This window comes from Narcine bancroftii, chromosome 8 (assembly GCF_036971445.1).
Source record: "Narcine bancroftii isolate sNarBan1 chromosome 8, sNarBan1.hap1, whole genome shotgun sequence".
In the NCBI taxonomy this organism is placed as follows: Eukaryota; Metazoa; Chordata; class Chondrichthyes; order Torpediniformes; family Narcinidae; genus Narcine; species Narcine bancroftii.
This window is the reverse complement of record NC_091476.1, coordinates 140,808,696-140,831,156: the sequence shown is the minus strand read 5'-3', so window position 1 is coordinate 140,831,156 and position 22,461 is coordinate 140,808,696. Positions and strand designations below refer to the sequence as shown.

The window sequence follows — 22,461 nt, the reverse complement described above, 5'->3', positions numbered from 1 at the left end:
TGTGAATGTAGTAAGATTCCAGAATGTTCCAGGGTGTGGTAATGTTGGCTCATTTATTTTTTTTGTCTCTTGTCTGTTTTTATTATTTGTAGTGTTCTGATCCTTATTCATATGAGATGATTTTCATTATTAGGGAAGCAACTTGCTTTGTTTAAAACAAGCTCTGCAGTCCGAACAGGAGGATTTGACTTCAGTGGCAACATCATCATGTTCACCACAGACAAGCAGATGGGCTACAATTGTTACGTCAGCTTCTTTGACATCCGAGATCCTGCTCAAATAAGTAAGGATAAGGTATACTGATAAGAATTCCAAAAAAGGTCTTCCCTTCTGAGATTGGATGTTCTTCCCTTAAAGTATTTAAAAGAAGCCACCTGCTCTCAGATACATAAACTAATTTTATTTATTAGAAAAACAAATCCAAGGAAAATAACGATGGAGAGGGACAACTTTCAATCGGCCTACATTTAGTTTAGTTTGTTGTGACATCTCCTGTATTTACTGGTTTCCAACAGATAGTTGCACCTAATTACTAACTGACATCCAGGACAGGAGTAAAACACAAAAGTCCAGACAGCATGCTTGAAGTAAAAGTGCAACACTGGTGAAAACTCAGCAGGTCAAATAGTGTACTTTATATAGCAAAGATAAAGATACATAACCAACATTTCGGACTGCTTCCTCCATTTTGCACGTACATTGATGAAGGGCTCAAGCTCGTAATATTGGTTATGTATCTTTATCTATGTTATATAAAGAACGTTGTTTGATCTGCTGAGTTTCCTGGAGGACAGTATAAACTCAGCCACTTTACATTGGATCTGACCAGGCCAAGTAAAGCTTATATATTTTGGTTCCCTGATGAGCTTTAGTGAGATAATAGACTTTGCAACAAGCTTCTAATTTCGTTCTCGTAATGGTGGGTTTTTTTTAAATGCTGAACTTTAACTTGACATCTGCCACGGTGGAACTTGGATCACAAGGTTATTTATTCAATTTTTCTTTGGCTTGGCTTCGCGGACGAAGATTTATGGAGGGGGTAAATGTCCACGTCAGCTGCAGGCTCGATTGTGGCTGACAAGTCCGATGCGGGACAGGCAGACACGGTTGCAGGGGAAAATTGGTGGGTTGGGTGTTGGGTTTTTCCTCCTTTGTCTTTTTTCAGTGAGGCGTGCTCTGCGGTCTTCTTCGAAGGAGGCTGCTGCCCGCCGAACTGTGAGGCGCCAAGATGCACGGTTTGAGGCGATATCAGCCCACTGGCGGTGGTCAATGGGGCAGGCACCAAGAGATTTCTTTTGGCAGTCCTTCTACCTCTTCTTTGGTACACCTCTGTCACAGTGGCCAGTGGAGAGCTCGCCATATAACGCGATCTTGGGAAGGTGATGGTCCTCCATTCTGGAGACGTGACCCACCCAGCGCAGCTGGATCTTCAGCAGCGTGGACTTATTCAATAATTCAATGACTGTTACCATTATCAGTTTTACAGTGGACTCTTGAAATGTCAAACTTTTAAATATTGAGGGTGATGGATTTGAAAGTGGGCAACAACTTTCGTGGTTATCGCCATTATATGATGGTAGTTGCAGTGCAGAAAGCCAGGGAATCATTTTTCACAAAAGAGTGCAAAATATCGAACATTTAGCTGGTCGGCTAGTATTTGTGGACACAGAGGCAGTTAGCGTTTCGGGTCTGGGAGCATTCCTCAGAATGGGGAAGAGGAATAAGAGAGAGGGGTGGTCTGAACAGTGGGGAAAATCTTTGATTGGTTGAGTCCAAATGGGTTAATAAGGGCTATTTTCAGTATGTTAAACCTCTGAATCAATGGATGTTGTAAATGGCAAGACAATGCAAATAAAGTAAGAGAAATTGAGCCAATGCTGAATGTTTCTTATACAGGCAGACGGAATGTAAGGAATCAGAAGTTGGAGAATTCAGCATCGAGTCCAGAAGGCTGGAAATGGTCAATCAATGTTTTGAGTTGAGGCTCTTTATTGATTAAGACCATTTCTATCTCTGGATGATGCATGACCTGCTGAGTTCCTCCAGTATCTCATTTATTGAAGGTTCCAGTATCTGCAGCCTTGGTATTTGTCTGAAGTGAGATTACCCTGGTTTTTTGGTCAATGGTTAATTATAAATCAAATAATTTGTTTAAAAAATAATAATCCTGTTTGTACGAGTTTCCTATGCATAAATTAGTTCCATTGTTTTCTACATGGGTGTCTGAAATTTGATTACTTATCAAATTAAGTGTTCAACCAAAATTTCTCTGCACATTCAAGATGCGGTGTAGTAAATTGATTCAGAATTTCTATTTACCTTTAATGCCCTGTTGATCCTTAGGTAATAATGAACCGCACATGAAGGTGCCAGCCAATGAATCCAAAATAACAAGTGCTGTTTGGGGACCTCTTGGAGAATTTGTCATTGCAGGACATGAAAATGGTGAATTGGTCCAGATTAGTGCTAAGGTAAGGCGAAACTATGCATTAATTGTTGGCATCTGATGACAGCATCCTAATGACATTGAATTGGTGTGCCTGCCTCCTGAGGTAGAGATCATCACTACAGAGTGAATAACACAAGAAAATGGCAGCAGCAGTGGATGGCCTGGCCCACCTTTCAATATGATCATGGGTGCTTTGTTCTGGCCACTTTCCCCACCATGTAAATACTTGTGCATTTTAACTGTGTCTAATGATCTGGCCTCCACGCTCACGGCCTGAGAAATCCAGAGAGTCATTCCCCCTTGAGAGAAGAGAGATGTGAAACAATGCAAGGTAACTCATTGGTACTAGTGTCACTAACTTTAGCATTGCTGCACTGAAAAGAGCTTCTACAATCAGATAGACTGTCAGAATGATGGATCTTGAATTGTTTGTCGCAAAGATGCAGTAAAAGTGTATTAACAATCTGTGTTTTAGATTGTGTGTGTGTGAGTGGCTATGTATCTGGCAGAATTGTGTGAAATTGTTTTGACACAAAAACTAAACAAAGCAAACTTTCTAAATGATGAGAGATTGCATAGCTTTCTTGTGCAGAGATATGATGGAGATGTCTAGGTATTGTGTGCCCAGGTATGTTTGAGAGATCTAGGTAGATTAGTGCCTAATTTGTACAAGCTTAGTGTGTAGGTACAGTAAGTTGCAGGAAATTGGGAAGCAATGTCACTGATTGTTACTTGTAGAATTACATTTAAAAAAGGTTGGCATATCGTGCTTCACTGATGAGGCATTGGTGAGACCATATCTGGAATAATGTTGTATGATGTTGCTTCCCATATTTAAGGAATGATATAAATGCATTGAAGGCAGTTCAGAGACTATTTACTAGATAACACCTGGAAATAGCATGTTGCCATTAGAAATACAATTGCTATGTTGAGATTTAACTTATGTGTGTTATTAAGTGGGGTCAGTTGACAATGTATTACAAACTATTGACATATGTTAATTTTAAATGGATAACTTGGTAAAACAAAAATATGGAGTTGTGTGAGGATAGCTGCCTCAATTTATTCTTGTCAGTGGAAATGTAAAAAGTTAGTTGGGTAATGTTGGTTGGCCAAAGTTGTTAATCCATGATAAAGTGGCATCCGGGTTTTTAATTAATTATCTAGTGGAGGCTGGAACAATAGGGGCATTGAAGAGACTCTTAGACAGACACATGAATGAAAGAAAAATAGAGGATTACGGGGGTAGGGAGGTTTTCTTTTTTTTTTGGGGGGGGGGGTTGTTTGGTATGCACAGGTCAGCACAACATAGGCCAAGGTGCCTGTACTATGCTGTAATGTTCTATATTTTGTCTTTTGTCTGAACCTTTCTTTTGCTACCTATACAATATATTACATCTGGCAAAAAAGATGGTTGTTTTCCTTTCTGAAAAGATTAGCACTTAAAACCTTGGTTAGGCCACATTGGGAGGATAGCGTCTGGTTCTGCTTCTCGGAGCATTAGAGGTTGAGGATAGCATCACAGAATTACATATGATTATGAGATGCATAGATGGGGTCTTTTTCTCATTACGGAAATGTCAAATACTATGAGGCATATATTTGAGGTGAAAGGGGAAAGTTTGAAGGAGACTTGCAAGGCAGGCTTTTTTAAAACACGAAGAGTGGAGGTGCCTACATTGCCAGGTGAGGTGGTGGGAGCAGATGCCATACTGTAGGTTAACTGGGCAGCACAGACTCGTTGGCCAAAATGGCCTGTTGTCTAAATTAAAAGATTGCTGTAGGCTTTTCTTATTTAAAGCCAGCAATATGCAAAATCATAATTTTCATGGTGAGTTTCCAATGATCTTTCCTAAATATTAATGAAGAGTTTTTAATGTTATTTTCACTTGGAATACATTCTGAAAGTTATGTTTGAAACTCTAGTTAACATTAGCTCACCTTTTTCTCAATAGTTGAGAAGTATATGAAAGGAGTGTTCTACATGAGTTATTTGAGAGAGAGATCACTATTTTTAATATCTTATTAAAACCCATTTTTAAAGTAGAAATTAAATTAGGTCTGATGGATTCTTGTCACCTAGGCCTTCCACGTTCAAAATACACATGCCACGCTCATGCCTAGTAAGTTCCAATGTGTCAAGAAAAAACTGGCAGAACCTGGTGTACTGGTGTTCTGCCGGAGGATGAGCAATAAATTTACTTACTCGCGAGGCAGTGGCCGCGTCCAATGTACTCATGACATGCCAAAATTTTGTGTCTTCTGCCATTATACCCCGAAGACGAAACTGGGTTTCAGCTTGAAGAATCCAAATTCGAAGCTGATGTATCCAGAAAGGAGGCAAATGAAGCCCAACTGCATTAACTGTCGTGGCGGCAACGACAGTTGTTGCTGCCTGTTGAAATGTCCTCCTTTTCCATAATGACTCAAATTCGTTGAATCTTAACGTCGAGGTCACCAACGTGTAGCAGCTACTACGGTAGATGCTACTAAATAAAGGCAAACACACACAAAGGGAGTCAACTCAAGACTGGTTTATTGCAGACATACACAGACCTTTTATTCCCTGTCTGTTAATGAACTCGTTAGTGAACAGATGCTGGTCCTGTGGACCAGCAGGTTAAAGCTATGAGCCATTCGCGCCCCGCGCCTTTAGGCAGGGGCTTCATCTGATCCACTCACTGTACTTTGGCGCCCAGCACTGCTAGCAGTGTCGGGTAAGTCTGTGAACTGAAGGTGGCGGTTCGCAATACCACGCTGTGCGCCCACTACAACATTTATATTTTATGCCATAATTGATACTTTATATTGATTTGCTCATTTTAAAACTTGCAACAGTCTGGGGAAGTAATTTCTAAAGCAAAGGAGCACACCAAGCAAATTAATGACATCCAGACATCCTTGGACCTTACCATGTTTATCACTGCTTCAAAGGACAATACTGCTAAGGTAAGCCGGTTAACATTCTTAATTTAAGCATTACTACTGGAACATTTTGTTGTATCAAACTATACTGCAGTTTCGAGGCATAAAGCACTGAGTTCCAAATGAAGTGTGCAGAGACGTGTACAAGTCAATAAAGGTGATAGAGATCATTTTGTTATGTACTAGTTGTGGAGTTTTGAATCCTTTACCCAGTTAAAAGCTGTGACTTAATTAAAAGCTCTGATCTTGTTTACATGTTGACAGAAGTTGTGATATTTTAGTTAAATCTAAGGCAATTTTGGAGTGAAACACAAAAGTCTGTAGATGCAATGATTGAATTAAAAACACAATGCTGGAGAAACTCAGCAGGTCAAACAGTGTACTTTATATAGATACATAACCAATGTTTCAGGCTTGAGCCCTTAATCAAGGTATAAGCCTAAGTAGGCAGGCGTCTGAATAAAATGGGGGGGGGGGAACGAGGGAGGAGCACAGGACCAAAGGCAAGAGGTAATGGGTGGATAAGGAAGGGAGGCCGCAAGAGAAAAGGTGGGGGGGGGGTGGCTCTGTGAATGGGGGAAGCGAGTGGAGAGCTGGAAGAAAGGAGTCAGAGGAATGGGGAAGAGAGAGAAAACGGGAAGTGGTCAGCAGAAACCAGAGAAGTCAGTGTTAAAACAGAAAGTTAGTTGATGCTCCTCCAATTATTGGTGGCCTTAGTTGGCAATGTACGAGCCCACAAACAGATATGTCGGCGTGGAAAAATGCAGAACTGAAACGATTGGCCACTGGGCGATCCCTGCCACTGATTCAGACAGAGGAGATCTCCCAGTCTTATTTCAGTCTCTTCAATGTTGAGAAGTCCACAACGGGAGCACAGGATGCAGTACATAACTCCTGCTGATTCACAAGTGAAGTGTTGCTTCACTTGAAAGAACTATTTGGGGCCCCAAATGGTGGTGAAGGAGGAGGGTGTGGGCATGTGTGGCACCTCCTGCAATCACATGGGAAGGTGCCAAGGGGGCGATTAGTGAGAAGGGATGAGTGTACGAGGGTGTCACATAGGGAGCAGTTCCTGCAGAATGTGGAGAGGTGAGGAGAATATGAGGGTGGGATCATGTAAGTGATGGAGATTGAGGAATATACATTGGATGTAGAGATTGGTGGGGTGGTAGGTGAGGCCATGGGGAATCTTGTTCTTTTTGCTTCCAAGGGCAGAAAGGGCCAGGGTAGATGTGCTGGAAATGGAGATGTGGGTAAGGGCTGATGGTAAAGGCGAAGCCACTTTTTTTTTTAAGGATGAGGATATCTCAGATGATCTGGAAAATGAGATTTCTCTTCACTATATCAAAGTGTCATCTATTATTTTGCTGACGGTTGTTCTACTTTTCATGTCTTGCTGAGATAGAGCTGGGATTCTGCTGCTTGGGGCTTTCCCTCCATAGTTTGGATGTGCTAGCTCTTGCTGTAGACGGTATACACAGCTGCTTTTTCAGGTGAAGGGAACCATAATGGTTGGGCCTTGACATCAGTCATGAGGGCAAAACCAAATAATTTAGATCTTGCACATAAGTTTGATTGAAGTTAGTGTTGCTGCCTGTCTGCTTTTCTTACACTTGGATCTTCTCTATTACAGTTATTTGATTCTGCAAGTTTAGAGCACTTGAAGACATTCAGGACTGAACGACCAGTGAATTCAGCTGCTATTTCTCCTTCTGTGGAACATGTAAGTTGCTTGATTTGTTGCAGGGACTACATGCATACTTTGTAATAAACAATTTAGCTCAATGCTCAGTTGAACCTGGTTCTGATGGATGGAAAGCAAGTTTAATGAGGCAAGGTTAGCAGAGCTGGGACTTTTCTCTTTGGAGCGTAGAAGGATGAGAGGAGACAATAGAGGTCTACAAGATTATGAGAGGCATAGATAGGGTGGACAGCCAGCACCGGTTTCCCAGGGCAGGAATAGCAAACACCAGAGGACATATGCACAAAGGGGAGGTAAGTTTAGAGGAGACATCAGGGGTAAGTTTTTTTTTAAACAGAGTGTCGTGGGTGCCTGGAATGCCGTGCCTGGGATGGTGGTGGAGGCTAAAACATTAAGGGCATTTAAGAGACTCATGAATGAAGGAAAAATAGGGGGGGGGTTACAGAGTAGGGTGGGTTTATTACTTGTGAATTGGGGCATAATTATGCACATGCATGAATTGGGGAACAGCTCATTTATATGTACGAGTTGTTCATAACCCAGGGTTTGCTTGTAATTGATGTAAGGAATAGATCATCAGATAAATTCTGTGGTCATGTGGTATCTCCAAGGTTTGATTCCTCAGAGTGCGAAAATACTTCCACGGTGAATACCATATTATGAGGAGAATGCATCATGTTTCTCCAGTTATAGTTAAATGATAAATAGTTTAAATGGCATTTATTTTGCTCCTTAAGGGATGCATTTATCACAAAAACTTTTATCTAGGACAGAATTTTCTGGAATGACGTCCATGGAGAGTTGAAAGAGACAGAATCCAAGCAGATTTGGTTCTAGTTTGGGCCCGGGCTCTGACCAAGTTTGCCCAGTGATTTGCACCGTGGTGATTTAGTGCGCTTTATTTGTGGCACAGTTGCATAACTTGTGTTCTTAAAATGAAATGTCAACTTATTTTCAGAATGTCCCTATGCAGTTTGTGTAAGTTGATCAGATCATTGATTTTATTTGTTAGTTGTGACCATGGTGCACTGTTGTTCATGGCAAAGATTGAAAATTCCCGATCCAGATTACCTGCTGATCTCTTGACCAGATTAGTGCTTTCAGGGAACAATTATTTTAGAAATGATCAGAAACAATCATAGTATAGAGCAGTGGTTTTCAAACTTTTTCTTTCCACTCACATACCTTAAGCAATCCCTTACTAATCACAGAGCCCTATGGCATAGGGATTGCTTAAGGTGGTATATGAGTGGAAAGAAAAAGTTTGAAAACCATTGGTATAGAGCGAGTAAAAACAATGCTGGAGAAACTCAGCAGGTCAAACTGTACTTTATATTGCAAAGATAAAGATGGATAACTAATCTTTCGAGCTTGAGCTCCATCAAGGTATGGAAAAATGTAATGGGGAGAGGCAAAGAGATTTTGCAGAGTTTTGCAGTAGAAAGGAGTAAAACACAAAGGTCTTCTGGCACAGTGATTAGGAGAATTTCTTCAGGGTAGATATCATGGTGTTTGCAGACTTTGGTGTTTTTCTATAGTATAGAGTGAGTCTGTCATTGGGTTGGAATTGACAAGTAGTTGATTATGAACACATTGGTCATATTTTAATTAGTCATGTTTAAAATGTTGGTGTAATTTTTATAACAACATACTGGGCAAATTTAAACATATAAAGTGTGAGTTATCTTTAGTAAGAGCTTCACAGAAAGAAACATATGTGAGGATGTCCTAAAAAATGCCTATTTCTCTGTTTATTTTACTCTGTCCAATACTGAACCGGTAGGTTCAAGAGTAGATTCATCGATGCAGCTCGCACATTTAATGGCGAACAATGACGTTAAAAAATTTGGTTTGCATTTCACTGCTCATAAAAATGCCTTAATTCATACAACTTGTCTAAGGATTTAATTTGAAAGCTGGTGGAGGGGGTCAAAATCTATAGCCTGTATGTAGACATTGCAGACTTTCCAAGATTTGGGCAGTGGGTTTCGCTGCTTAATTTTCTCTGAACAGATAACATCATATTTCATGCGATTCATCCGCTTAACCCCAGATTTGTTTTGTTAGGTTGTCCTTGGTGGTGGTCAGGAAGCGATGGATGTAACAACCACATCTACCAGAATTGGGAAGTTTGAGGCTCGGTATGTAACAAACAACGATGTGGGAATTAAAATACAATTTCTAAAGTTTAGTCTGAAGTTGTTTTGTGTAAATATGTAATTGAATTACTGACCATCCTTCTTCCACAGATTTTGTGTGTTATTTTTTTTAGACTGCCTTTCATAGAAGGCAGCTTTTAAGCTCTGAGTATTTGTAGGGTTCACCTTCAGGAGCTTGGGAAAAGGAGGGTAGGTGGATCCGAGTCCACAATAAGATCAGCCATTCTAGTTGAATGGCAGAGCAGGCTTGAGGAGCCAGGTGGCCAAGCCCCTATTCTTAAAGTGTCATTGACTGAGATCTGATAGCCATGATCATTCCTCCCGACAAACTAGATCAGCATTGGTCAACGTCGCTTTGTTTTCCGGAGATGAGATGGTATATCTAATTTTTTCAGATTTTTGAACATTCTGCCCTGGACAGAGAAAAAGCCGTGGCTATAAGCTATGATCAGCACAAAGCTTGTCTTGGATATTGGAAGAGTAATAAAGGGGGCAATAATGACTCTATCCTGGTTTCCAAAATGGTACCTCACGGTAATGGAAGAAGAACTCTTGCCTACTGTATTATTTCCTGTGATTGAATAACAGTTTGTTTCCTTTGTAGATTTTTCCATTTGTCTTTTGAAGAAGAGTTTGGTCGTGTAAAGGGTCACTTTGGCCCAATCAATAGTGTGGCTTTCCATCCAGATGGGAAAAGGTACGTTGCTGTATCTGAAATAGATTTCAATAAAAATCATAGTGTTAAATTGAGCTACCAGAAATGTTTAAATTCTCTCATTTAGAACCTTTTAATGTTCTTTAACCAGTCCTGTGTTTAATGCAGACAATTGAGTCATGTCCTTGGATTTGCCTGGCCTTGAGATGTCCAAGCAATGTGGCATCCATATCACCCCTCTCTACCCAAATATGAGTGCAGTTATATAGCATGATCTGCGAATTAGCCCAAGGGCTTGCTGGTGTTTTTGGCAGTTGACATTTAGGGAATGGTTTGACAGCCTGGTGGACCAGATCTCCACTTCCAAAAATACTGGAAATTTCAAGTGTCCAGATGTGTCTGACATTGAAGAAATATTTAAATATTAATTTATATTATTATAAGATTAGAACGTGATATTTAAATGTATTGTTGACTCGATGACTTTCAAAAGATGCAAATTGAAGTTTGCTTCCCTTGGTGTAGTTCTTCACTGTAGAAATGGATGGAGTTGCTGAATATGTGGCAGGTATAACTGTTGTGTGTTCCATGGGCTGATTTCCCACAACTATTGCTGGAAAACCACACACTGTGTGCATGACTTCTGAGTTCAGAAATGTTTTGGATTGTCTTCTGATCATCCCTGTACAAAACAAAAACATGGCAGAGACAACTGAGAGCATGTGTTTCAAAAAAGGATCCTGACCTGAAATGTTGACCATCTATTTCTCTCCGTGGGTGCTGCCTGGCCTGCTGAGTCCCTCTTGCAACAGATTTCACAGCTGGTGGGGTGGAATTGAAGAATTAAAGTTGTTGAAGTGCAAAAACTGTGGGCAGAAAAGTGGGAGAAAGAGAGTGGGGGGTTTCTGGGATGTTTCTCATTTTGTTGTGAATTAGTTTTGTTAATTTGTTTAGTTCTTGTGTGGAACACGGTTGCCTATGCAAGGATTTATGGAGGAGAACAATGATGAAAATTAGGTATCATGATAAGAAGGAAGGGGAAGGATATAATGGAGTGGTCTGGGGATAATGGATGTCAATCAAATTTGTGAGTTTTAATGTAAATGGAACAATTAAAAGAAAGTCTTAGCACACTTTAAAAAGATGCAGGCAGATATAGTGTTTTTATAGGAGACCCAACTTTACAAAGCAAGAGCATTTAAAGTTAAAGAGCGTATGAGTGGGCCAGGTGGCGATATCCTTCAATTCTAGAGCTAGGAGAGATGCTATCTTGATAGGGAAGAATGTTCCAGGGATGGTCAGGGAAGTGACCACTGACTCAGCAGGAAGAATTGTGATGATGCTTTGTCAAATATACTCTGAACCCTGGACACTTATGAATATATATGCCCCAAACTTTGACAATGAAAAATTTATACAGGACATATTCTTGAAAGTATCTAAAGGATAAGAGAATGTTTCAATTGGAGGAGACTTTAATTTTTGTCCGGATCCAGTCATGGGCAAATCTACAAAGAAGATAGCAAGGACCATGGCGGCTAGATCTACTCTGGCCTTTATGAACGAGCTAAATCTCATAGATGTCTGGAGAAAGCTGAATCTGAGAGAAAGGGATTACTCCTTTTACTCAAGGCAATGTGATTCCTACACCAGAATTGATTTATTTTTGGCATCAGCCAAATTAGGAGGGTAGAATAGTGGCAACTGAGTACATGGCTCAACTGCTGTCTGACCATTCATCAGATAAGCAGGCCTTGGTGTATAGAGGGTGCCTGAATGCATTGCTGTTGGGAAGGCCAGAAGAACTCAGATAGAATTGTTCAGTGAGAAGAACTGCCCCTCTACTGAGCATAACTTCCTAATATGGAATACAGTGAAGGCTTATTTAAGGGGCCAGATAATTGCTTGTACTAAGAGCATTAAAAAGGGGGTACAAAAAGGAGGTTAACTCTTTAGAACAGGAGATAGCACAACTGGAAAAGGTATTAAAAAATGGGCACAGTAGAAAAATACAAGAATTTGGTGAATAAAAAGCTCAAATATAAGTTACAAACATATAAGACAGAAAAGTTGATTTTAAGATCTAGACAGAAGTATTATGAGCTGGGGGAGAGGGCCCACAAAGTCTTGTCCTGGCAGGTGAGGGCAAAATAGGCCTCAACAACAATCAATGCGACAATCAAACAGGGGAAAGCAAGATCTCATATAAACTAAAATAAATAAACAAAACATTTGGAAGGTTTTATAAGGAATTGTATAAATCTGAGTCAGGGGGTAATCCTACCAAAATAGATGATTTCTTGGTTTCATTGAAACTACCAAATTTGGATCAGGAAGAGTGAGAGGGGCTGAGTTCCCCTTTCTCTAAAAAGGAGATTGCATGGATCCTGAGCTCTGTGCAGGCTGGTAAGTCACCAGGGGAGGATGGTTTCTCCACCGAATTTTATAAAAAGTTCAAACATCTTTTAATACCCCTTCTTGTGAAGGTGTGGATCAGGCGGAGGAGGCGCATACCCTTCTGGAGTCTTTCTCCACAGTAGTCATCATGGTGATTCCAAATAAAAGGAAAGACCCATTGAATCCAGCCTCGTACTGACCCATCTTGTTATTAAGCACCAATTATGAAATTATTGTAAAAGAATTGGCCAATAGATTGGCAGAATATCTGTTGAAACTAATCCAGACCAAGCTGAATTTGTAGAAAGGAGATGATCAGCAAACAGCATAGCTAGATTGCTTAATATAGTACATCTGGCACAGTCGAGGGTGGATCCAGGAGTGGCCGTAGCGGCCTTTGACGGATTGGAATTGGACTTTTTGTTCAAGGTACAGGAGAAATTTGGATTGGGTCAAACATTTATTACAGTACAACTCCGATTATCAGAAATGGTTGGGACTGGGCCCATTTCGGATAAACGTTTTTTTGCGGTGAACCGGTCATTTTTAAAAACAGCCCAATAGCAACAGCAAATCACTTTTAACAGTGTTGAACAACAAGGGAAGGCTTTTTAAGCATTAAAATAAATTTTAATTCTCACCAAAATAAAATGCTGGCCACCGCTGATCACCGATATCTCCCCAATGAGGCCCGCTCGTGTCGGGAGGCTGAGGGTCCCGCTGCTGCTGCCAGGAGCCCAGGGTCCACTGCTGCTGCCACCACTGGGAGCCCGACATTCCTGGTCAGTTCGGCTCTGAAAATATTTTGGATAAATGAGGATTTCAGATATCCTTGTTTATCCAAAAATATTTTTAAATTTTGGATAATCTGAGTTGTACTGTAACTGGGTGAGGACACTTTATTGTAAACCCCAAGCAAAAATTATTACAAATCGGGGTATATTTCCAGTGTTTCCTTGGAGCAGGTCCAGTAGGCAGGGTTGTCTAATGTCCCAGCACTGTTCATACTGACAATGGAGCTGCTGGCGGAAGAAATTTGGTGGGATCCACACATAAAGGGGTTCAAGGAGGGCCAGGTGGAACACAAAATCAATCTTTTCATTGATAATGTGTTAGTATATTTGACATTAGACACTGATGGGGGGGGTCATTGGCCAGGCTGAAGACCACCCTGGAGGATTATAGCAAGGTTTCTAGGTATAAAGAAAATCTGGACAAAAGTGAAATTATGACTTTGACGAATGGGGATTATAGACAATATCAACAGAGAAATCTATTCAAATGGCCACAAAAACGCATTAAATATCTGGGGATAAAGTGGACAAAAATTTGTGCAATTTATACAAACTTAATTATTTCCCTTTGCTCCAGAAGATTGAGGAGGACTTGCTAGATGGAGGACTCTGCCCATAACACTGGTGGGCAGAGTTAACTGTGTCAGAATGAAGGTGATGCTAAGGCTCCAGTATCTTTTTCAATCATTACCCATTTTGTTGCCACATGGCTTTTAAAAGTTGCTCAACAAATGTGCCAGGAGGTTCCTGTGGAATGGTAAAGTGGCTAGAATCTCCATGGAAAAGTTGACGTGAAACTATAATTTGGGGGAGGGGGGGTTAAAATAACCAGATTTTAAAAAATATTACTGGACACCCCAGGCAAGGTTTATCGCTTCGTTCTTTGAGTGAAGGCCGCCCACCCCCCCCCCGCCCCCTTCCTGGGTAATAATTGGACTACATGCAGTAGATGAAAAGATAGCCGGAGAGTTTATATACAAATGGGACACTAAATTAATTTCAAAGAAATTAAAGCATGTACTTCAGATATGGCAAAGAATGAATCAATGTATTGGATTGAAGGTGGGGATATCTCCCAAAATGCCTTTGACCCAGAAAAACAATACCCTTGCCTCTGGGTAATAAAATCCTGGACACCTGATGCCAGAAGGGAGATCAGGTGTATCGAAAATTGTTACAAGCAAAGGCAGCTCATGTCATTTGAGCAGTTGAGGAACAAATACGATTTATCTAATAGAACATTCTGCTATCTGCAAATAAGATCTTAAGGTAAAAATTGGGTCTGTCTATGACTCTACCTAGATGTAGTAATCTGGAGATTCTAAGATGTATTACATATTCCAAAGTGAGGGGCCCAAAGCAGGGCTTACACAGGTCGAGGGAGAAATGGGAGTTGGACTTGGGCACAGCAATCAATGAAGAGTGGTGGCAAGAGCTGTGCCTGTACAGTGTGACTGGAGTTGTCAATTTCTTGCACCAGTTGTACCTCACACCACAAAAATTACACAAAGTCAAAAATTTGCTCTATGTGTGGTGTGGAGGTTGGAACTTTTGTCCACTCCACCTGGCTATGTACAAAGGCAAGTTCTTTCTGGGATGAACTGAGGGATATTCTTAAAAAAAAATTACAAAAGTGGTTTTCTACAGGATCCAGAAGACTTGCACTCCCCTGGAGAAAATCATGTAATTTAAGGAAGAAACATAACATATTCGTTAGAGTGTGGCAACCTTACTTGAACTGTATTGGTGCACAGATTGATTAGAAGCCCCCCTCCCCCCTCCACTTTGAAATATTTTGTTTTGAGTGGTTTTTTTTTACTTTTTAATTTAATTGTTTCAATGTAATTTAATTGACTGTACTTTCAGTTGTAGAAAGGGAAGGTGGGGGAATAAATACAGACTCTGTTACATGAATGCTTAAAAAAGAGGTTTGTTTGAGTCTATTAAAATTAAATATTAAAAAAAAAAGAATGGGAGAAAGAGAACAAAACCTAACTTGCCCTGTTTCTCCGGTCATACTTTGGGGTAGTCAGGGACATTCCAGGTTGAGATTAATGGTACTTTCTCATGTTTACAGCTACAGCAGCGGAGGCGAGGATGGTTACGTGAGAATACATCACTTTGACCCACAGTACTTTGAATTTGAGATGGAATTTTAAGGTGTGAAGGAGAATGTCTTTTCCAAATTTAATTGGAGTGTTTATTTTGTTAAATAAATAGAGGAATGTTAACAGCACCTATTCTTTTTCATTTATTCACTTCCTCTAATTGGTCTTTGTTACAAAAAAAGACACCTTTTAACTGCACCTTCGCACAAAGATTCAGTCTGCTATCATTTTGAAGCGTTGTATTTCAGACCAATTTACCAAAAGCATCAATGCTGTTGTTGTTTCTTGATGGAATTGGAATGTGTATTTATTTGGGTTACTTTATAAATTGTGTTCCATATTAACCAACTGATTGTTTCAGTGTCATGAAATAAAGATTTGGTCATTTGAGCTCCGAAATTGGTTGCTCTTGATATAATTATTTTAAATCAGGCGTGCTGTATTTTGCTTTAATTATTACTCTGGCAACTGATTACAGTATGTTGAAATCCCCTTGCCTGACCAATATATGGTCATAAGGTTTCATGAAAAAAATAATAATAAATACATTTTTAGGGTCAGACCAAAATTATCTTGACAACATTTGTATTTGGTTCTGCAATCTTTGGTGAACTTGCAGTGAAATTTGTCTGATGGTCAGTGCTAAGATCACAAATGCTGCAGAGTTGGACCAAATTGTCCATTTCTAATAAAATATTAATGACTGGTAAGAAAAATAGGTTAGTACCATCAAAATCCCAAAACCAATCAGGCTCCAGAAAATTGTCTATTGGATAGTGGAAAGAAGTAAATGTGTTGGAAGCATATCAGAAATGCTACGAGATTGATACCTGGCACAGCCAGAAAAGTAAGGGGAGACTGACTTGGAAGATCTTGGAGTTTTGATAGGTTGGTAAAAGTTTCCTTTGTGGCAGAAAATGAGTTGTCGAATTGAGAAAGATGTGGCAACATGTTTTCTGAAAGCTGAGTGATTGCCTTGAGTGATGTAAGCAAAGTCTGAATGTTTTGAATGCAGAGGTAGACAGATTTGTAATGTAATGCAGGTAGTGAATGTTACCAGAGGTAGCTGGAAATGCTTCAGATCAGCCATGTTTTCATTGAATTACTTAGACCGCACCAGGCCCTTTCACCATCTTTGTTAATTAGCTGTTTAACTTGGATCCTGTTTATAGTTACTGCTGAATTCACTACAGCAACAAATTATTGGCTGTTTATTGTTACATTTTACTGAGGGGCTTTAAGATTAAATTCAATGTTCTGAGGGCCACATATGGAAAAAGGGTCATGTTCTACGTAATCCTGACTCGTGCATCATTGCTGTCCTTTCAGCAAATGTGTTGGAACATGCCTCCACCCCCCTGGTCTCTGCACGCGTTGCTATTTTTTTTAAACTTTATTTATTCATTCAAAAAACAAATAATATATGACATATGCAGCAATTAAACATGAACACTTTTTTATATATAGAAGAAAAGAAAATACCCCCCCTTCAGCCAACTCTCCTAAGGAGAGCCATAAAGAAAGAAAAAAGAAAGAATATTAAAGAAAAATATACATATTAAAATCTAATCAATATAAATTGAAATGTAAATATTCTGAGTATAACAACCACTTATTAATAAAAAAATTATAATTATCACTCAAAACATGTAATTTGTTCCATTATTAAACAATATTTCATCTCATTATGCCATGTATTATATCAATCATATTTGTATCTTTCCACGTACTAGCAATACATTTTTTCGCTACGGATAAAGCAAATATTCAAAAGCAAGCTGAAACTTATCTAATCCCAAACCTTTCAGAGGTTGCAAACTACCCAATAAAAATACTGTTGGATCTAAAACTATTTTAATCTTATACAGGTATTCTAAAAAAGATTGAATTTTCTTCCAAAGAGATTGTATATGTCTTCTTTTCTTTGGCTTGGCTTCGCGGACGAAGATTTATGGAGGGGGTAAAAAGTCCACGTCAGCTGCAGGCTCGTTTGTGGCTGACCAGTCCGATGCGGGACAGGCAGACACGATTGCAGCGGTTGCAAGGGAAAATTGGTTGGTTGGGGTTGGGTGTTGGGTTTTTCCTCCTTTGCCTTTTGTCAGTGAGGTGGGCTCTGCGGTCTTCTTCAAAGGAGGCTGCTGCCCGCCAAACTGTGAGGCGCCAAGATGCACGGTTTGAGGCGTTATCAGCCCACTGGCGGTGGTCAATGTGGCAGGCACCAAGAGATTTCTTTAGGCAGTCCTTGTACCTTTTCTTTGGTGCACCTCTGTCACGGTGGCCAGTGGAGAGCTCGCCATATAATACGATCTTGGGAAGGCGATGGTCCTCCATTCTGGAGACGTGACCCATCCAGCGCAGCTGGATCTTCAGCAGCGTGGACTCGATGCTGTCGACCTCTGCCATCTCGAGTACCTCGACGTTAGGGGTGTGAGCGCTCCAATGGATGTTGAGGATGGAGCGGAGACAACGCTGGTGGAAGCGTTCTAGGAGCCGTAGGTGGTGCCGGTAGAGGACCCATGATTCGGAGCCGAACAGGAGTGTGGGTATGACAACGGCTCTGTATACGCTTATCTTTGTGAGGTTTTTCAGTTGGTTGTTTTTCCAGACTCTTTTGTGTAGTCTTCCAAAGGCGCTATTTGCCTTGGCGAGTCTGTTGTCTATCTCATTGTCGATCCTTGCATCTGATGAAATGGTGCAGCCGAGATAGGTAAACTGGTTGACCGTTTTGAGTTTTGTGTGCCCGATGGAGATGTGGGGGGGCTGGTAGTCATGGTGGGGAGCTGGCTGATGGAGGACCTCAGTTTTCTTCAGGCTGACTTCCAGGCCAAACATTTTGGCAGTTTCCGCAAAGCAGGACGTCAAGCGCTGAAGAGCTGGCTCTGAATGGGCAACTAAAGCGGCATCATCTGCAAAGAGTAGTTCACGGACAAGTTTCTCTTGTGTCTTGGTGTGAGCTTGCAGGCGCCTCAGATAGCCAAACAGCATGAAAAAAAGTTCCAACCGTATCACCACATCTAAAACACAAATCTGATTCATGAAAACCATACTTTTTAATTTTTCAGGTGTCAAATATAATAGATATAAAAGGTTGTAATTAATCATTGCATAATGTACATTTATCAATCTGGTTACACTATCATAACAGATATCTAACAAATCCTCTTTGGAAAAAATAAAACCAATATCCACTTCCCATTTACTTTTAGATCTATCCCAACCCTTTTAATCCATACCATCCTGTAATATTTGATACATAGATGAAATTTAACCCTTCTCTGGTACCTTCATAAGAAAAGTCTCAAATTTAGTCATTTTAGGTAAAATCATATCTCTACCAAACATACATTTTACCAAAGATCGAATTTGATAATAAAGAAATAAAGAATTCTTTTCAATACCAAAACCTTCCCTCATCTGATTAAAAGATAAAAACTTACCCCCTTTAAAACAATCTCCCAAATTTTTCACACCTTTAAATCTCCAATACAATAAACTTTGATTATGAATTGAAAAAGAAATAAGTTGATTATTATACAACGGAGTCAAAGCCGATAATTTACCCCTAGAGCCTATCATTTTATTTTTCTTTATTCATGACTTCATTAAATATTTTAGTATAGGCACATTATATTGTTGTAACAAATTTATATTCCATCCAAACAAAAATTGATGTATTTCAAATTCAAAAATACTTGCCATCTCAATTTTAGCCCAACTAGGAGGCCGTACCAAATCTATCAATGAACTAATACATTTAAGTTGGGCTGCCTCATAATAATTTTGAAAATGTGGTAAACGTAGTCCCCCTAACTCATATTTCCAAGTTAATTTATTCAAAGCTACTCTTGAAAATTTACCCCTCCATAAAAACTCCCTAACCATTTTATTCAAATCTCGACAAAAAATTTTATCAAGCGTTACTATTTTCAAAGCTCATTGGCCAGCCATAAGCTACAATGAGAGAAATTAAGACAAGTATGACGCCTGGGCTACTCATTCAGAGCCTTTCAAACCATCTCCAACCAAGAGTATTGGAACTCCACCTCGTCCCCGAAGCCTTTAGCCAGTCCTTCATTGTCATTGGGTGTAAATGCTGGCACTCCCTTCTTCCCATATGGCACCGAGGAAAACCTTCATGAGAAGGGAAATCTGTTCTCGGTGGTGGCTTGCCATCACCATCAGAGCAGTTACTTAGGGTCAGTAAATGCTGGCTCCAGAACCTGAAATATGAATAGATTAATATTCTGCCTTCTTCACACAATTTTCTCCAAAGGAGACTGAAGTCATTCCCTGCAAAATGAATGTGGCAACACCTGTTTGACTCCAGCTCAGACTTAATGATCTGTGCAGCACCCATGGTCTTTGAGGGAGATGTTAAAATCAAGTCCAGTGCATCATGTGATGAAGAGGTTGTGGAATAAAGCAATAGAAGACTCTCAAGGAGAAAACAAATGTATTTTTGGGAAGAGAATGCCAAATAATTAGCTTAATTAAAATGATAAATGTTCTTTCAACATCAGTTCACTTTCAACATGTGGAACTGGCAGAGATCCTTCGCCAGGACCTTGTCTCACATGGGGAAGTGGGTGTAGGTTCTGGGTATAACATTGTTTGGGGTTTTCTGATTGAACCATTAGGCAGTGGTTTATGGTTAATTTAGAACACTGATCCTTCACTTGAAGTAACATATTGGCTGCTTCCCCTGGTGAAGGTGACATTTTTGTTTGTTCCATGCCTAGTGGTGCAGTTCAGCGCTGTAAAGGCTTCAGTGTAATTCTTTCTTTCTTTCTTTGGCTTGGCTTCGCGGTTGAAGATTTATGGAGGGGTAATGTCCACGTCAGCTGCAGGCTCGTTGGTGGCTGACAAGTCCAATGCGGGACAGGCAGACACGGTTGCAGAGGAAAATTGGTGGGTTGAGGTTGGGTGTTGGGTTTTTCCTCCTTTGTCTTTTGTCAGTGAGGTGGGGTCTGCGGTCTTCCAAGGAGGTTTCTGCCCGCCGAACTGTGAGGCGCCAAGATGCACGGTGTAATAATCTATAGTGAACACCAGATCATTCACCGAAGCATCGTCGCGACCAGGTCGTAGAATTGCACAACAGTGTTTAAGGAATGTAGCATTGCACTGAATTCAGTGAAACATCTTTCTAAACTCGCTGTTGCTGTTGAAGCTTATGTGAAGGATGCAGGCAGGTTAAAAAGTGCTAGGAGAGGTTGCTTCAGTGAAGGGAGAAAGACCAGAACTTTTCCTTCCAGAGAAGTAGATACTGAGCAAACGACAGCAGAAAAATTGTAATTTTTCTTAAGATTAATTCAACGTGAATTTTAAAAAAATCTATATCATTCCACTTAAAAAAAAGTAACATTTCCCTCTCTAAAATATGAAATAACTCCTGGGACTAATTCCTTTGTCACTAATGAAATAATATTTCAAACCAGTGGCTTCTTGCCCCACACTAATATGTAGACTGCCTTTGCAAACTCCTTTGACTACTTTTGTTAAATGGATGTTGCCTAGAGAGAGGGAGAGAAAGGAAAATGGCATCATAGACATGAAGTTTGCAACAGAAATCCAACATTTATCACCTGTGTAATCTCAAGCTGCCCATGTCCATAACGTGGAGAGTGTTGGTGCATTTTACAATTTTAAAGCAAAACACAAATGACTTGAGATTTAAATTTGTGTCAGACAACAGAACTTGGGATAAGTATGGCACCTCCCAATCAACCTTGATTGTCTGTCATCCTTCAACCCTCCCTATTTCCAACAATTGCTTCCAGGGCCCCGGTCCTCATTCCATTAGCTATCTCCCCTCTGCACTCCCAGCCTTGGGTTCCAATTCAAAACATCAGCTGTTCTTTCTCCCATAGGAGCTGCTCAACCCACTAAGTTCCAAGAGCAAATTGTGCTTTGCTCCAGTGTCTGCAGTCTCTGTGTGTCCCCTTGGAATAATTCACCCACTCAGCTCTAAAATTGTTGAATTCTCCCCCTGTCTTCGTAGCAATAATGATGTTTTCAAATCTGGAAAATTGTTACTAATGTTATTGATTCCAAAAATACCTCAATAAAATTAACAAGCAAGTTCTTAGTTATACCACTTCATGGGGGGGGGGGGGGGGGGGGGGCGAAATTATTCTTGGGATTTCATAAACCAAAATTAATTTGGCTTGAACGCTGGTTTATGAGTAGCTCAGTCGCAATATGCTGGTTTATTATGAGTTTTCCCGATCTCGGCATCTCTTCAATGCTAGCATTAAGTGGCCAACCGTGCTTGTAGAATTGGCTGTGGTCACGATTTACGCTATGAGGAATTGCCCACTGACACTCAGGGCTCTCGCACACATGATTTGTAAGGTCACAGTGTGAGATGATTTTGGACCTATGCCCAATGAGTCGATGCAATAAGCCAAGAAAAAGTGACTTTATTTCCTCAGCTATGAGAGGAAATAAAGTTTATACAGCTCCTTAATGGAAAAACAGTTATTTCAACTGCATTGTCACAAAGTGCTGGGAAGTGGGCAAGTTTCCAGTTTATCACTGTAGACCAGGTGCTCTAGCTGAAAGAATCAATGTTAATTGTCATCTGAAATTGATGGGTCTGCACTCTCTCAGTCATCTCTCTCAGTCAGCACTCACAGGACACAACCTGCTTTCAGAGTTCACACTGACAATTCCAGACTTTGCAGGCTGCTTAGAACATACCAATTTGGGCTTGTAATCACTGACAAGACCTGTGTTTATTGGATGTCCTCATTGCCATGAGAAGTTTGGACTCAGCCCCTTCAACCATAGCAGTCCTACTGGAGCTAACATGACATTTCCTCACATCTTTTCTCACTGCTTCTTTCGCTCTTGTCGTTACTCTCTCTGTAATTTCCATAATTGGCTGAATCCATTTCTGACCTCTGCCATAGGTCTCCTTTTAATTTTAACTGGTTCCCTCTGTGATGCACTGTGTGTTCAGACTTATTGCCAGAGTACATCCCTGAGATTCTTTTTTTCTGTGGCCAGGCAGAATTTCTACCTTGGTAGTGCAAAAAAAACTGTACTCGACGTAAACAAACAAAGAAATCTAAACAAACCGAAATACAGAGGGAATTTAAAAAATCAATACAGTGCACAAGTAGGAACCCTTCGATGAGTCCCTGATTGAGTTTGTTGTTGAGGAGTCTGATGGTGGAGGAGGGGGAGTAGCTGATCCTGAACCGGGTGGTGCTGGTCTTGTGGCACCTACACCTAGACCTATTTTCTGCTGGCAGCAGCAAGAACAGA

General features: G+C 40.4%; 1 protein-coding gene across 1 annotated transcript in view; it reads left to right on the top strand.

Moving 5' to 3' along the window:
* eif3i (eukaryotic translation initiation factor 3, subunit I) overlaps positions 1 to 15,591 on the top strand; it is a 30,436-nt gene extending 14,845 nt beyond the window's left edge. Inside the window, exons 5-11 of the mRNA XM_069895076.1 lie at positions 134 to 283; positions 2,344 to 2,471; positions 5,291 to 5,401; positions 7,011 to 7,100; positions 9,147 to 9,220; positions 9,843 to 9,935; positions 15,162 to 15,591. Of these exons, the coding sequence (XP_069751177.1) occupies positions 134 to 283; positions 2,344 to 2,471; positions 5,291 to 5,401; positions 7,011 to 7,100; positions 9,147 to 9,220; positions 9,843 to 9,935; positions 15,162 to 15,243 (728 nt within the window). The 3' untranslated portion in view covers positions 15,244 to 15,591. The remainder of the gene's footprint in view (positions 1 to 133; positions 284 to 2,343; positions 2,472 to 5,290; positions 5,402 to 7,010; positions 7,101 to 9,146; positions 9,221 to 9,842; positions 9,936 to 15,161) is intronic.
* Positions 15,592 to 22,461: the final 6,870 nt, after the last annotated feature.